The 15,010-nt window shown below is 43.3% G+C and overlaps 1 protein-coding gene across 2 annotated transcripts; it reads right to left on the reverse strand.

The window, feature by feature from the left end:
- Positions 1-909: 909 nt before the first annotated feature.
- Positions 910-11,242, reverse strand: MORN4 (MORN repeat containing 4). Of its 2 annotated transcripts, XR_011164242.1 has the most exons (6): positions 11,111-11,242; positions 4,323-4,461; positions 3,125-3,239; positions 2,606-2,715; positions 2,081-2,295; positions 910-1,568 (listed from the first exon to the last, which is right to left on the reverse strand). XR_011164242.1 is itself a non-coding variant. In XM_069067145.1 (5 exons), exons 2-5 carry the CDS (start codon positions 4,387-4,389, stop codon positions 2,147-2,149), a joined length of 441 nt encoding a protein of 146 aa, XP_068923246.1. In that variant the 5' UTR covers positions 4,390-4,461; positions 11,111-11,242; the 3' UTR covers positions 910-2,146. The 2 variants fall into 2 exon arrangements, 1 of the variants encoding a protein (XP_068923246.1); XM_069067145.1 differs by having other exon boundaries at positions 910-2,295.
- Positions 11,243-15,010: the final 3,768 nt, after the last annotated feature.

Below are 15,010 nucleotides of genomic sequence, written 5' to 3' on the forward strand. Positions count from 1 at the left end.
TCACATTCTGAGCTGCTTGGGAGGATAAACCTGAGCTCATTTCTGGGGTTTGGTCCAGGACATCGGTAGGGGAGGATTTTGTGAGAAACACACGACAAAGGCAAAGCCATTACATTAACTGCACTCCACCCCCACCTCCATCACTGAGCCAGCCTCCTTGGCTGGGATCAGGATTTGTCAAGCACATAGTAGGCACTTAACAAATGCTTCTTCCTTTCCTCCCAGCATCTCAGTACTCTATAACTCAACAGCACCCATCTAGCCTATGCATTTCCTGCATTTGGCTGGTGGGGTGAAGGTGGGATCACAGGTTTGTGGTCCAGGGTCCCATCAGCCTTGTCAACTGCACGTATACAGCGCCACCTGGTGGACAAATGTTACTGAAGCCATGTTTAGATGTTAGAGAGGGGAATCACAAATTGAGTCTTCTGTCCTGTGCTGTCTCTGATTGATAAAGCCATTGCTTTAGAACTTCAATAGCCCAGCCCACCCCCAACCGTGTGATACTATTTATAAAGACCGATAAATTATACAGAAACAAATTGGGTCCTGATCTGCCTTTACCCTCGGCCCTATGTTTCCTTCCTGGATACCAAGAGACCTTTGCCCAGTAGAGCCCACCATGGCAGTTCTTGAGGTCCACTCTGTTTTAGCACTTAAAACAGGCCCTAATGATGGCATGGAGGAGAAAGCCATAAATACTCTCAAGGCCAGGTGAGCAGCTCAATGAAACCCCAAAATAAGTTGGAGGGAACTAGGCCAAGAGGCTTACTGAGGGGCATCTTGAATCTCAATTTATTACTGGACCTTGGAAACAGCAAATAGGGCCATAATGATCTAGTCATACCTACAAAAAATAAATAAGGATCAAAAGCAAGGGAACTAAATATCAGTACTTTAGGAGATGTGTTGATTCTTTATAAACACTTTTATTTCAACAGTAAAATCCAGAGATGATAGAGGCACACAGCTAGTATTTCCACCCAAATCTGCTGCAAATAAAACATTCAATGTGAGAATAATGGGGAATGTGGTGTGTTCAAAGTCTCAGAATGAACTCTGTGTGATGCTGATGAGTAGTTTTCATCTCCAGGTCTAATGATGTCCAGGGCTGGTGGTGAAAGAGTTATGGTGACCTGGATTTAGTCCACCAAATAGTTTTTAGCTCTGCATCTTCCTGATTGACCCTCATCCACCTCTATCTAAATTCCAAGGAGCTGGTAGTGGTCTGGACAGGTGGTCCACAAGAAGGATTCTAGCCTAGCCAGTTCCTTTACAGTCTTAAGAAAGACTAGGTCAGTCCTGGCCTTCATACATGGTTAGTGGGCCTGGAGGGCTGTGTCCTCTGTTCTACATGAGAGTTTAAGATTATAGTTTTGTATCACTTTCTTACCCATATGAGAAGAGCAACGAAGGTACATAAAGATGAGATGCAAAAATGGAGTCCTTTTGTGTAATGTAGTTACACTGTAAAGTCAAGGACACATGAAGACCCATCACAGTACTCAAAGACCGAGAAAGAGGAGTTCAAGATCAGCCTGGCCAGTTCACACGACAGACCTGGAGCCCTAATTCCAAACAATAATGAAATAAGAAGGTACCCTAAGAAAAAGTCTCCAACCTAGGCTTTTAAAGGCCTGCTGCATGCCTTCTCTCCCTGGCCCCCGGAGAGTCCATCATCCTCCCTCCCCCAGGAAGCCCAAGCTATGGGCCTCAGCTGAGGGGTGACTGCTGGATCACCTCCCCCAAATGGAGGTGGTGCACTAAGTACACTGCAGGTGACTATGGACCCAGAATAGTACAGAAGGCAGCAAGGCTGGGGGCAGTGCAGGGATTTAGGGATGGAGAGTCCCAGGATGTGGAAAAAGGCAGCTCGCCTGAGCAGCAGCAGACAAGGGGCAGGGCCAAGGCAAAACTGAAATCAGCTGCTCCCTGTTTTAGCAGGTCAGAGCTGTTGGAGGGCCTGTGAACGGCCCCAATCCACAATCTAACTCTTGACTGGCAGGCAAAGGGATGTGTCAGAAGGCAACTGTTTGGTGTTTATAACTCAAAGAATCTTGGGTCTAGTTCATTCCTTCACCTGCAGTGAATGAACAGAGGTGGCTGCTCTGCCCAATCGCTCCTCCTGCAGAGTCACAGCACCCCATCAAGCTGGGAGGTTCCGGGCTGACTCAGAAGCCCTCTGTGCCCTCTGGATCACTGCAGGACACTTTTCTCGCCGTAGCAACTTGTTATTCTCAAACAGACCTTCATTTCGAGGAACTCCATGAGAACCATCAGGAAAAGTCAGAAGGCCTGTGGGTTGAATTAAGAGGAAAAACAATTAGAGACATTGTTACAGGAAGCTGGTCAAAGGTCTCAGTTTAAATCCAATTCAGAGAAGTTGAAAAACGTTTTACAGGCCTATAAGAGACACTTATTGTCTTCTTGATGAGGACCTTGGAGAGAAGTGATGGGGCTCTTAGACATTAGTCAGTAAAAAGGGAGAGGTTGCACTCAACAGATAGCCTCCCACCTCTTCATGCTCAACAATCCAACTGCTTGGAACCAAAGGGAAGGCCCAGCCCCAACTAGGTGAACTGAAAGAATAATTCATGCTACTCACCAAAGCCATCTACTCTGCCACTCTTGAATTCTCCCTCAAAGGTCATGTTATCATGGCGAATGAAAACGCCAACACCATTGAACTTTCCTTGGGCAAACTCTCCCTCATATCTGCAGAGAGACACCACGATTAGCCATTTGGGGAGAGACTCCAAGCTGGGGTTGAGTGAACATGTGGAATGAAAATTCCACTTGTTTCTGAGCTTTTACCATACTCAACCAGAGTTAGTAACTGTGACATAGCCCAGGAAGGGAAAGAAGGGAACGGAAGAGGAAAATGCAGGATGGAAAGTGATGGAGAACAAGAGTCAAAAAGGTCACTTTCCTCCTGGCCACTTCAGAAAAGCTACGTGATCTTGAAATGTTTAAGATCAGTTAGGACAGTGGGACACACTCTTTGCTGGCAGGATCTGCAGGGGCTGGGACTGGCTCAGAGTTAGCAAACTGTTTATCATTATCCCATTTGTAGACTAGAGCCTCCCCAGTCTAAGGCTGCGAGGGAAGAGGACCAAGTACCCACCTTGAGCCATCTGAGAAAGTCAGTACCCCGAAGCCATTAAAGAGCCCATTCTCAAAATGACCCAGGTAGGTGCCACCATCTGCAAACATCAGTTGACCAATGCCATGCCTGCGGCCTAAGCAAAGAAAAGGACAGGTGTCAGGCTGGAATGGGGCAGCTCCTGGGTACCTTCTCAAGTACCTATCATCCCTTCCCTTAACAGACCACCGACTCAAAGAGGAAAGAGTTATCCTAAAAAATAAAAACAGAAGTTAGTGATATCAGTATGGCTTAGCATTCTGGTGCTGAAAGAGCTAGTCAAGCAAAGCACCAAAGCTGCCATTGTGAAGGCAATGGGACTTCCTGGGACTTCTCCTCCTTAATATAAAACTAACTGGTTTGGATTCTCTTTCATATGTGAAAGTGACAAGAAAAATCTAGAAAGAACATCTCCCTAAAAACACTGCCGTGTGAAAGATGCAGGACAAAAAAGATGGACCTTATGGCACTAAGGGTTCACATCTTTGCGGGTGCTCTATTTGCCCACTGAATTGGCCAGGAAACAAAGTAAGATGCCAGGTGAACAATAATGCTCTTGAGACAATGGAGTATGGAGTTTATTTTAGGGACAAAGAAATGTAATTTCCTGGAGCTATCCAGAAGTTACATGTGAGTTCTCGGAGGGCATGAAGAAAGGGCAGACAGAACTTGGGAGAGAAGGAAAAAGGCTGGGAATGAGGTGAGGCAAGAAAGGTGACATCACTCCTCTGGCTCATGTACTCAGTCAAGCTTCCATAATGGAATGTTTCAGTTGTCGTGACATGAAAGGGTAATCATATAATCTTTTCTTCTAGTTTTATGCTACCAGAATAATTAAGGTTGAATTGATGATATCCTTAATTCTTCTGCTTTTAAAATCCTTAGTTTTATTTTACTCTTATAGATACAAAGGGAAATATTCATCAACATTCAAAAAATACCTAAGTAACATCATTGAAAGATGCTGAACCAATCCAGATTTTGCAAAAAGGGGAGGCTATGGGTTGATGAGGGGAGAGTAACATCGCATGTTTCCTCTTTTACTCATACAGATATAATTTAAAGGAAATTTGCTAGGGAGAACGGATGACCTAGCAAAGTTGATTCCAATCCTCTAATATATTCTCCCTTCATCCAGAAAGGAGTTCTCATCTCTGGGGACCTCCAATGCCCTTCTCACCCTCCTTCCACTCGCCACGATACTCCTCCCCGCTGGAGTAGGTGAAGGAGCCTTTTGTCAGGGTCATGGTGACAGCTTACAGAAGGGCAGCGCGACAACCACAGGAAACAGGTAGAGGCTTGCTATCGTCATAGGACAGCTAGAGGAAAGGAAAGCAGCTTTGCAGATATGTTTGAAAAAGCTTACCAGCCCACCCAGATTTTCACAAATTCAAATGGATCCTATGAAAAACATCCTTTTCGCCAACCACCACTACCCCTTTGTAATTACTCTCACCTTCTAGCCAACTCCTTTACCTTATTTTATAAATGTGAGCCACATCCTATTTTCTGAGATTCCAGAGGAGGAAAGAAGAATCAATAAAACAAAGGCCTACTCTGTGCTTACTAAGCATAAAAAAACCTGCTCTCAAGGAGCTTACAATTTATTTGATGATTTAAGACTAACACAAAATGAAACACAAATGAACAATGTAAGACACAATTAAATTTGGAATTGTGTGGTCCAATCATAATTACTGGCAACATGGTAAGGAAATGGAGACTTAATTAAGGCTGGAGTTTGTGTGAAAAGCTTCCTGAAAATAGGGGTGGGAGCAGAGAAAAACATTTACTATCACAGAAAATGTAGGCACTAAGTGCCCTACATTTTCTATGACAGCTCATTATTGGGATTCTGACATCTTAAAATAAGGAGATGATTCAACAAAACTCAATAATTTTTGCCCATAATAGGGAAAATATATATCAGGCACTGCAGAAATGAGAGAGAATCTAGAGCAAAGGGAGCTGCTGGCTGGGAAGCTGCTGAGATAGAAATTCTTACCCCGATAGAGCTGGTGCTTCCACCATGTGTGCACATAAATGTCTGTGTAAATGTAAGTGTCTGGGGAGTCACTGGAATCAAAGAGCTAACAGGGACTTCAATGGTTACCTAGCCCAACCCAAACTTGAGTAGAAACCCCTTCTATGTCATCCTTGACAGGTGGTCATTCAGGTTCCTTTCAAAGAACCTCAGGACTGGGACACTGGCTACCTTGGGAGGCAGCCCACTCCACTCTTAGAGAGCCTTCTCCTCATTAGTCCAAGTGTGCCTCTCTGCAACTTCCACCAAGACTCCCCAGTTCTGCCTTCTGGGGCAAACAAAAGAAGCCGAATCTCTGTCTTATGCCCGCACTTCAAATATATAAAGACCATAACTGTTTCCCCCTGAAGTTTTCTCTAGGCTGAACACTCCTACTTCCCTGCACTGATCCTAACAGGGAATGGTTGAATATCTGTCTCCTCACCCCCATGACTGCTCCTCTCTAGACACTTCAGTTTGTCAACATCCTTACTAAAATGTGCTGCCTAGACCTGAAGCAGTTGTTCACTCTCCATATGCTGGAACCAGGGCCGAGCACAGCAAGCCTATATATAGCCTTCTCATTCTGAGGAATAATGCTTCCATTACTCTGGCTTGGGACGAGTCTGGTTCTTCTGCTAGACACACAATGATACTCTCAGACACTAGAAGAGCCCCTGAAAGCCTGCCAGGTCTGTCACACAAATCATCTCATCTCCTTGGTCACTCCCACATCTCTCTAATGCAGGTGCAATTATCCCCACTCTGGGGATCAGGAAACTGAAGCTCAGAGGTCCAGTGGCACACCCACGCTCACACACCTTGTGTTGGGAGGCAAAGTTGGACAGAAGGTGTTTCTGACACGAGGCTATCTGCTTCTGTAACAACATATCGCCCACTGACTCATTCTGAATTGTGGTCTTCTCAATCTCACTCAGGCTTTTTTCATATGATCATTTAGCTGTATTGCATACATCCTATAATTCTGTGGTTGACTTTGGGGTGTTCCCCCCCAAGCAAAGGAACTTCATAGTTCCCCTTTCAGGTTTCATCCCAACAGTTTCAGCTCTCCATTCTAGTCTGATGAAGTCTGTTATTTTACCTATTTAGCTATCCCTCCCACAAATTTTAATGAACATACCCTCTATACCTTCATCCAAATAACTGATTAAAGTGAAGAGAACAAGGATAAGGGCAGAACCCTGTGGCACTCCATCAGAGACCTCCCTCTGTCATGGTTTCATTAATCATCATTCTTTAGGACTGATCATCCAATTCCAAATCCACCCCCACACTTCTCCATCCTGACTACAAGGAGAACACGAGACCCTCTGTCAAATGCCTTACTGAAATCTGAGTGTGCTAGCTATGTAGGGTTCTTTTCATCCATCATTCTAATAATTTTGTCAAAAAAGGAAGTGAGGGTAGCCTGGTATACCTTGTTCATGATGGCTGGTAGGTAGGGCATCCTAAGCCCACACTGAAAAGGCTGATTTCTCCGTTCCTTACCTGCCCCTAATATCCCGATGACCTATTTTTCTCCAAACAAATGCAAAGCCTGGTGCCTAGCATGAATTCTCATCCATCAGTGTTCCGGGCCCTCAGCTCTGGTTTCAGACTCACAAGGCCCTTATCTCAGCAACTTAGCACCAGACAACGTCTGGGTGCAGGTCAACATGACTCCATTGCAAATACAACATTAATGAGAGCAAGAGGAATGGTTTTCCACCAGAACTCTAGGGGAAAATTCTTTCCAGTTCAGATAGTTGTTTTGATAAAGACTAAGGATAGTTCTCCCCAGACATAACAAGCCAAATCATTAGAGGCCGTGTAATCTATGACCATCATTCCACTCATTTAAGATCAATCAGGATTTATGGAAAGATATAGTGCTGCATATTCTATCACTGAAAGAGTAATTTCAAGAGCAAATTCGAAGTTACTATTTCCATAGGAAGGTTATGCCAGGGCAATTCCTTTACAAGTTCAGCTGAAATGAATAAACGTTGCTGTGTCTCAAAGATTTGCAAGGGTTCGTTCTGGATGTCCTGTGGAAGGGACTAGCATGAGATCAGCACCCCCATTGACTAATTTTCCTCTCCTGAGAGCTACAGAAGTCCTAGTCAGTTACCGCTTGGCTGGAAGGACTAAACCTCTGTTTCTGAGGAACCTGTTGGATATTGGAAGAAAGGAAATGAGACATTAGCTTTATTGACTGAGAAAGTACTTAATTGCTCCTTAGCTAGGAAACCAAGCGTGTCTTTGCTGTGTTGTTTGTTGGCCCTCTGAGAATAAACGCCAAATATATGAAGAAAGCTAATGAAATGCTATGGACTAGTTTCTTCTTACTAAGACTCAGTTCAGGAGGATCTGCTGTACCACCCTCTTTTATTTGGTTTTACAGTACAAGCTACAAATTCCCTAGAAGTGGTAGCCTATCTTCCTGGCAGCTGTCTATTGGATATAGAATTTGTACCACACACACACACACACACACACACACTCTCCTAAGAGTACAAGTAGGAGTGCTATTGAAAAAAAAATTTGAGATCAATGAATCTTAGCCAAATGCTGTTCTTTGGTTGGGTGAATAGCTGCCACAAGTGTCTACATCTTATTGCTGTTGTTTGGGGCAATAGAGAGATTCATGGCTTTGACTTCCATAATTATTCAAACTGATTCATAGGCAGTTGCACTGCCAATAGCTCAGAAATGGAATTTTATCACTGACCCTGGTCCCTGAGACAAATTTACTAGTTTAAAAAAAATGTAACCTCTGCTAACAAAGCCTGGGGCTTAATTAGTATATAATAAAAGATGGCAGAACACAGATTACTTTAGTTAACAATGAACTCAATATTTGTACCAGTTATTAAAATGACCACTTTAAAGAGGCTATAGGGACTCTAGGCTTAAATTCCAGGTTTATAAGTGTAATCCAGCCACAAAGCAAAGATGATTTATGATTCTAGAGACACCTACCTTTTCTGTACTCTGGATAAATGAATGAGCTACAAAAGCTACAAAGATTCATGCTGAACATTTGCCCAAAAGGAAATTACTCTGTTGTCTCTGAGGATGGACGTATTAACATAGACTCAGCCCTCACAATGAAATGACCATTTTATGAGTACAGGGTAACCTGTTCTCAAATAAAGATGGTTGTTTTATATGGGGGTAGATTCTCCTTAGCTAAAGCATGTTTTATTTAAGTGTCTACCTTACCTGCTTATGTAGTTTTCTATATTATTCCCAAAATATAACATTCCTAGATGATGTCACACACTTTCAACAAAGCTTGATTAAACAGGATATTGGTAGTTAAGTTTTAAGAATACTACAGAGAAGGAAATAAAGACTTCTACATGCCAACCAGGCCTTGTAATTCAACATGGATACTTTGATGGTTCTTGGATTCCATTGATATGGGTACTTTCTCCAGTAATATAGATCTAAGCCCACCTATACCTTCTCTTCCTATCTTATACAACTCCTGTCCAGAAGCCCCTGTAAATAAATCCTCCACAGAAGAAGCAAGTCAACTTGACAGGGCAGGGGGGAGGGTACAGGGAAGAAGGAGATATCTCTAGATCTTAACAATGTTTGGGTAACCACAAAGACCATGGGCTATCCAACAGTTCTCCCTCTAGGTCTTGTTATGTGATCACCTCATCTTTTTTTTTCCATTCACAAATCTCTGATGATATTCTAGTTCACAATATTTTTCCTGCCTATTTCTTCACTGGTAATATACTAGTCAGCTCATACCTACCATACACCTTCTCTGTTGCTCTCTGGGTGACTCTTTATTTTGAAGACTTTGACAACTCAGCCAGATATCACCAGGAAAATACTGTTAAAAAGCTAGGAAATAATTTTGAGGAGCTCAGGATCACTAAAAGCATTGTACAGTCTTCCCAAGGGTAATTCTGACTGTACTCCTCCTGTCCACTCCTGGGGCACAGTTTACTATCGATTTATAATGTTTATGTGAGATAGTTGTATCTATAGACAAGCTTTGGTGGTTGTTCATTCTATTGCATAACACAGTCTAAGTAATAGGAATTCTTCCATTAGGTTTTCTTCTGTGAACAATCAGGTCAGAAACTTTTGAGTGATTACAGCTCTTACTTGGTTGGCTATGTAATGTTCTGGGGCTTGATAAAATTAGCATACTGTATTCTACAAACAAGTACGTCTGTAGACTCTTAACATCTATAGAAAATCCTTCTTCCACTTATCCTTTGCTCTGAACATAAGATAATTCTCCATGACAATGGCTCTCCTGGTAAGCAAATGTCTCCCTGTTTTATGACTTATCTGATAATAAAAAGCAAAGAGTCATTAGAGTTATCTCTGCTGTTACATCTTTCAAGGGTTGTTGTATGGCTCTGACATATTTGTGGGGGATACATTCTTACAGAAGAGCCTTTAAGGACGTCTCTTGCCTTATTGAATCAAATACCTTTTTAGAGTAAAAAACAAAACACAACAATAAGCACAGTGAGGTCTTGTGTCCTCTACACCTTACAGTCAATTGTATGACTATAAAGCTAGAACATTTTTGGTGAAAGCCACCTGTTCCCTTCTCATATCTTCATCAAGGATGCCCTTGTTGCATATGTAGATTATTGCTACAAAAATGTTGTACAGCTGGGAATATAGGCCAATGGGCTGGTACTTAGTGATAGTCTCCCAATTTTGTACATGTATGTGTGTGTATGTGTTAATATTAAGGTCCAAGACTTTTTGACATGCCTTTGGTATCCTCCCCTCATTCAGATACCTTGAGAATCAATGCCTCAAGACAGTCATCTTCACAGGGACCTTCTCTGAATATACTTGGTCTATTTTAGTCACTTCTCTTATCTTAGCTTTTTCCAGGCACTGAGATGTCAGAAACTAAATATGCTGGCTCTACCACTGTTACTGAGGGTAAAAAAAAAAAGCTTTTAATAAAATCTTTATTGATACTGTATCTTCTATTACACAACCAGAAGATGATGACCCAAGAAGGACCAAATACACTTTCTCAATATTTCAAATCTCAATCATCATCATCCCTCTATTTCCAACTAGATCGCAGGAAAGGTACATGTGAATTCACGAGGGACCTACTCTGACAATAATCATTAAAGAAAGAGTTCAAACGATCATTGATTTCTAATTAGAAGGGGCTGGAAGGGTCATCTAGCCCTTGCCCCCTCATTTTGCATATGAAGAAACAAAGGCCTAGAAAGGCTGAAGGCTCATATTTATCATTTAGGGAGCCAAACGGCAGACCTAGATAGAATCTGAAACTGAGTACTTGGTCTTTTTAGGTGACAAGAGCTCATAATTTAAATTTAACATGACCTAGAAATTTATTTGAAATGTTCGTGCAGAAAAACAACAAATCAAATGGAATCAAAGTTCTCATTACCATCCTAGAGTCCGACTTAGGAAGTTTGTGGGGCAGGTGAGAATAAAGAAGGCAAGAAACTCCAGGGATCGGAGAAGAGGAGCTAGGCTAAGGCTGGAGGCTGGAGGCTGGCTAGCAGGACAGCAGCCAAAGGAAATGAGCCCATGTTGCCAGCCGGCGCCTTAACCTCTATGTCCTCATCTGTAAAATGGGGAGAGTTACCTCCACAGGGGGTCGTGAGGCTGCGATGACCTAATGCACGCAGGGCGCCCTGCAACCTTGGGGCGCCATCCAGACAAACGATGCAGGGATGTTTTTATCGTTATTATCGTTAGCATCACTCAACTCATTGGAGCAAAGTCATCCCGATCCCGGCCGCCAGTTCCCATACGCGCCCCTGGAGACCAGGCCTGGCTCGGAGGGCTCCGCTTGCAAAGGACAAGCTCAGCATCCTCGCGTCCGCTGCATCCCCGGCCACACCCACGGCCACACCCACTCCACCTCCACCCCATACCTTCCCCCTCTTCCCCCTCCGCCAGCTGACCTGGGATACCCCCCCGAGACTCCGTGTCTCGGCCGCCGCGTCCCGGACTCCGCCGGGCCAGCCGCTGCTGACCGCCGCTCCACCGCCTCCCTCGGACCCCTCCAGCCGCCCCGCCCCCTCCGGGACTCGGCGCGGCACCGAGCAGAGTCCCCGCCGCCCGTTGGTTGTTACCTGGGCAACCGGCAGCAACGCCTCTTCCCATTGGCCGTCCCGGCGTCGCCTGCGCCATCTTTGTGCGGGGCGAAGAGTGTAACGAAAGGATACATCATCGGAGGGAGAGGGCCAGAGAACGGTAGTTCTGGGCAGGGTTGTGCCGGGCCAACCCCCTCTCCTCCCCCGGGCCCCCAATCTTCTGAGGGTACTAGTAACCCGTGTGTCATCCTTATGAGGGACAACTCGTGCAAGACTCTTAAGCAAGAAGCATTCCCACTCCAAGAGCCATTACGACTCCAACTTTTATAAGCCTCTCTGCGCCCTTCTCCAGCATCACAACTCTAAAGCATCACTGCCCTTAGTTTTTCCACATATGAATCTGCACAGTTCATATGCTAGTATATTTAAAATGCTTTGCCTTCCCTCCTTTCTTTAGTACTGCATATATCGTCAGACCTAATCTTTGTATTGTTTGGTTTTGCTCAACCACTTCCTTGCTCCAGCTAAACAACCCCCTCAATCCCAAATCTACAATGCTTGGCTGCTCGAATAGCTTGGATGAGTTGGGAGTCACCAAACCTATTCCTTCTGTTAACGTCTTCAAACACGACATTCCATATTCTTACTCCAGACATTTTTTTCCCCTGGCTGTCCCCGATGCCTAGAATACCCTCCCTCCTCATCTTTCCTCCTGGCTTCAATAGAAAAGGGGTAAATGAAACTTTAGGACTAGACTTCTTTTATCTGGTAACAAAAATCAGAACATACCCAAAGGAACACATTTCAGTAAATAGTTTCATATATGTGGTAGAGATGAATTGGCACCTGGGAGGCTCATCTTTGGAGTATGCATAGATAATTCCCTCCCTAGTTTCAGTTTAAGCAACCACATGGAACTTGGAGGGAGCCTATGTCCAGTCATACATGATTGAGAGGCATAAATGATGAATAAGACTTCTAATTGGCTTGGGTGTACAGAAACTGAGTAAGCATATAAAAAGGGCATACCATTTCTTTTATTTTTTCTTTCCTTTGCAGTTTTGAGGAGGCAAGAACACTTTGAGTAGTCTCAGAAAATTGACCACTCGGTTCAGTGGATAGAATGCAGGACTTAGACTCAGGGAGATTTGAGTTCAAATCCTGATTCAGATATTTACTAGCTTTGTGACCCTGGGCAAGTCACTTCAGCTCTCAGTGTCCTAATTCCCTTATCTGTAAAATGGTGACAAAAATAGCACCTAGCTCACTGGATTGCTATGAGGATCAAATGATTTTACATTTGTAAAGAATTTTGCAAACTTTAAAGTACTATGTAAATGCTAACTACTGTGGTAGATATGAGCATGTGGTCTCCTCTGTCTCTGATTTTTTTTTCCTTTTTGCTAATATGTGAATGAGTATTGTGAGGTAGACATATTTAGGCAATGACTATGAGTTCAGGAGAGCCAGAGGTGAATGGTGGCAGTAGTGGTGATCACAGGTGTCCTCGTGGCTACAGATGGATGTGGAAACAGTCACTGAATGAACAGGCTATGGTTGAAGCTTCAGGCAACATGACCCCTTCATGGCAGATAGAAGGGGACTGTCTATGGACTCTAGAAAGACATCAGTCTTTGGAGTCCAGCAGGGAGCTACATCTAAGGGGAACTTGTTGAAGATTCTATGAAGAGAGAAAAGGAATCTCAGTGCCAAGAGTTGCAAGGTATCTTTCTGCCCACAGTGGTATAGGACTGATGGACCTGGAATCAGGAAGACCTGAGTTTAAATGTGGCTTCAGACAGAAGGGCTCTAACAAAGAGGAGATTTTATAATTTGATTTTAGAGGTAATGGGGAATCAGGGGAGTTTATTGAATATGGGTGTGTGTAACATGGTCATACATGTACTTTAAGATGATTTTAATAGTTGAGTGGAAGATGGACTAGAGCATGGAAGTACTTAAGGTAAGGGAGACCAACCAACAGGCTGTTGAAATAGTCTAGGCATGGGGCAACAAAGGCCTGCACTAGGCATAGCAGAGGAGAGAAGGGTGCATATGCAAGATATGTTGTGAAGATAGAATAGACAGGACTTGGCAACTGATTGGATATGGGGGGAGAGGGAGAGAGAGAGAGGGAAAGAGAGAGAGAGAGCCATCTGGGTTGTAAACCTGGGTCGTTACGAGGATAGTGGTACCCTTGATAGTATATGGAACTTAGGAAGAGGTGTGGGTTTAGGGGTGAAAATATCCAATTATGGAAATGTTGAGTCTAGGGTGTCTACAGCACATTCAGCTGAGATATCCAAAAGGCAGTCAGAGCTGTGAAAGTGAAAGGTTGAGAGAAGTCAGGGATGGATAAGTAAGTCTGAGAATCATTTTCTTAAAGATGATGATTGAATCTATGGGAACTGATGAGATCACCATTGTTCACTGTAGAAAGTCCAAAAACAAATCAATTGAGCAAATATTTACTTTGGCTTCCAAGCTAGGAACTTATGGGAAGAGCTGGATGCTGGAATTAATCAATTAATCAATCAAGCAACAAGCAATTACAGTATTTAATGCCTTCTATATGCCTGATATGGCAGCTAGATTGCACAGTGGATAGAGGACTGGGCCGAGAGTCAGGAAGACCTGAATTCAAATCCAACCTCTGTTTGCCTTAATCCAGTGGAGAAGGAAATAGCAAACCATTCCAGTGTCTTTGACAAAAAAATCCCATAGACAGTATGGTCTACAGCAGGGTTGTGGAACCTTGGGCCCTGAGGCCACATGTGGTATTCTAGGTTCTTGGGTATAGCCTTTTGACTGAGTTGGAGTTTTATAGAACAAATCCTTTTATGAAGGGGATTTGTTCTGTGAAGTTTGGATTCAGTCAAAGGACCAAACCTGAGGATGTAGAGGGCCACATGTGGCCTGGAGGCTGAAGGTTACCCACCCCTGATCTACAGTGTTGTGGAGAATCAGATACTAAACCATAACATATGCCTGATGCTGTGTTAAACACTGAGGATATAAAGTTATTTTCTAAGGGAATTTATTTTTTTCCCCAGGGGAACATGTTCACATATAAATAAATACAAAATATAGTCAAAGTGGATACAAGGTAATTTTGGAGGAAGGTTTGAAGGTGGGTGGGTAGGAAAGTGGCCTTTGAGTTTTGAAGGCAGCTAGATTTAGTCTATCATGGGGGATGATAGCTGTTGGAAAGGTATGGTAGCTGAAATGGAATTATGTGTGTAACGCAGAGCAGGAAAACCAGTTTGACTGGACAGTGAGGCGTCTCAAGGGGAGAAGCTTGCAGTAGGTCTGGAAAGGTAGATTAGAGTCCAGTGGTGAAGAGATGTAAGTAACTACCTAAGAAAGGAGTTTGTAATTGAGTCTAGGGACAAGCTGGGTTTATTGGTTGAGAAGGGGAATGACGCTGAAAAACCTGTGCTATCGGAAACAGTAATTGGCCAACTGTTAGACTGGAAAGGGATGAACAGAATCCATCACCAAGGAGTATATAATCAATCGATAATCAATCCATTAGCATTCATTCAGCACCTATTATGTACCTGGGAATACAAAAAAACATATATATGAAAAAGTCTCTGCTTTGAAGGAAATCACAATCGATTGCGAATAAAAATTTAAAAATAATAACTATAAAAATAATAAAAATGTGAACAGTTTAAGCATTTGTTGGTTGATAGATTAAGGCAGTAGTCTCCCTTGAACCACAAGGAGTCTCAGGAAGTCTTTTGAAGAAGTGTAAAGATGAGT

This window comes from Petaurus breviceps, unplaced genomic scaffold (genome assembly GCF_028583685.1).
Source record: "Petaurus breviceps papuanus isolate PSGF00001 unplaced genomic scaffold, PetGlider_PUasm1.0 90740, whole genome shotgun sequence".
Classification (NCBI taxonomy): Eukaryota; Metazoa; Chordata; class Mammalia; order Diprotodontia; family Petauridae; genus Petaurus; species Petaurus breviceps.

What these genes read in the sequence shown, in the direction of transcription:
- MORN4 (XM_069067145.1), bottom strand. Translation starts at nt 4,389, where the DNA reads ATGACCCTGACAAAAGGCTCCTTCACCTACTCCAGCGGGGAGGAGTAT. An exon ending in ACTTTCTCAGATGGCTCAAG is followed by an intron (nt 2,716 to 3,124) that starts GTGGGTACTTGG and finishes GTCTCTCTGCAG; the next exon opens with ATATGAGGGAGAGTTTGCCC. An exon ending in TGGCAGAGTAGATGGCTTTG is followed by an intron (nt 2,296 to 2,605) that starts GTGAGTAGCATG and finishes TTCAACCCACAG; the next exon opens with GCCTTCTGACTTTTCCTGAT.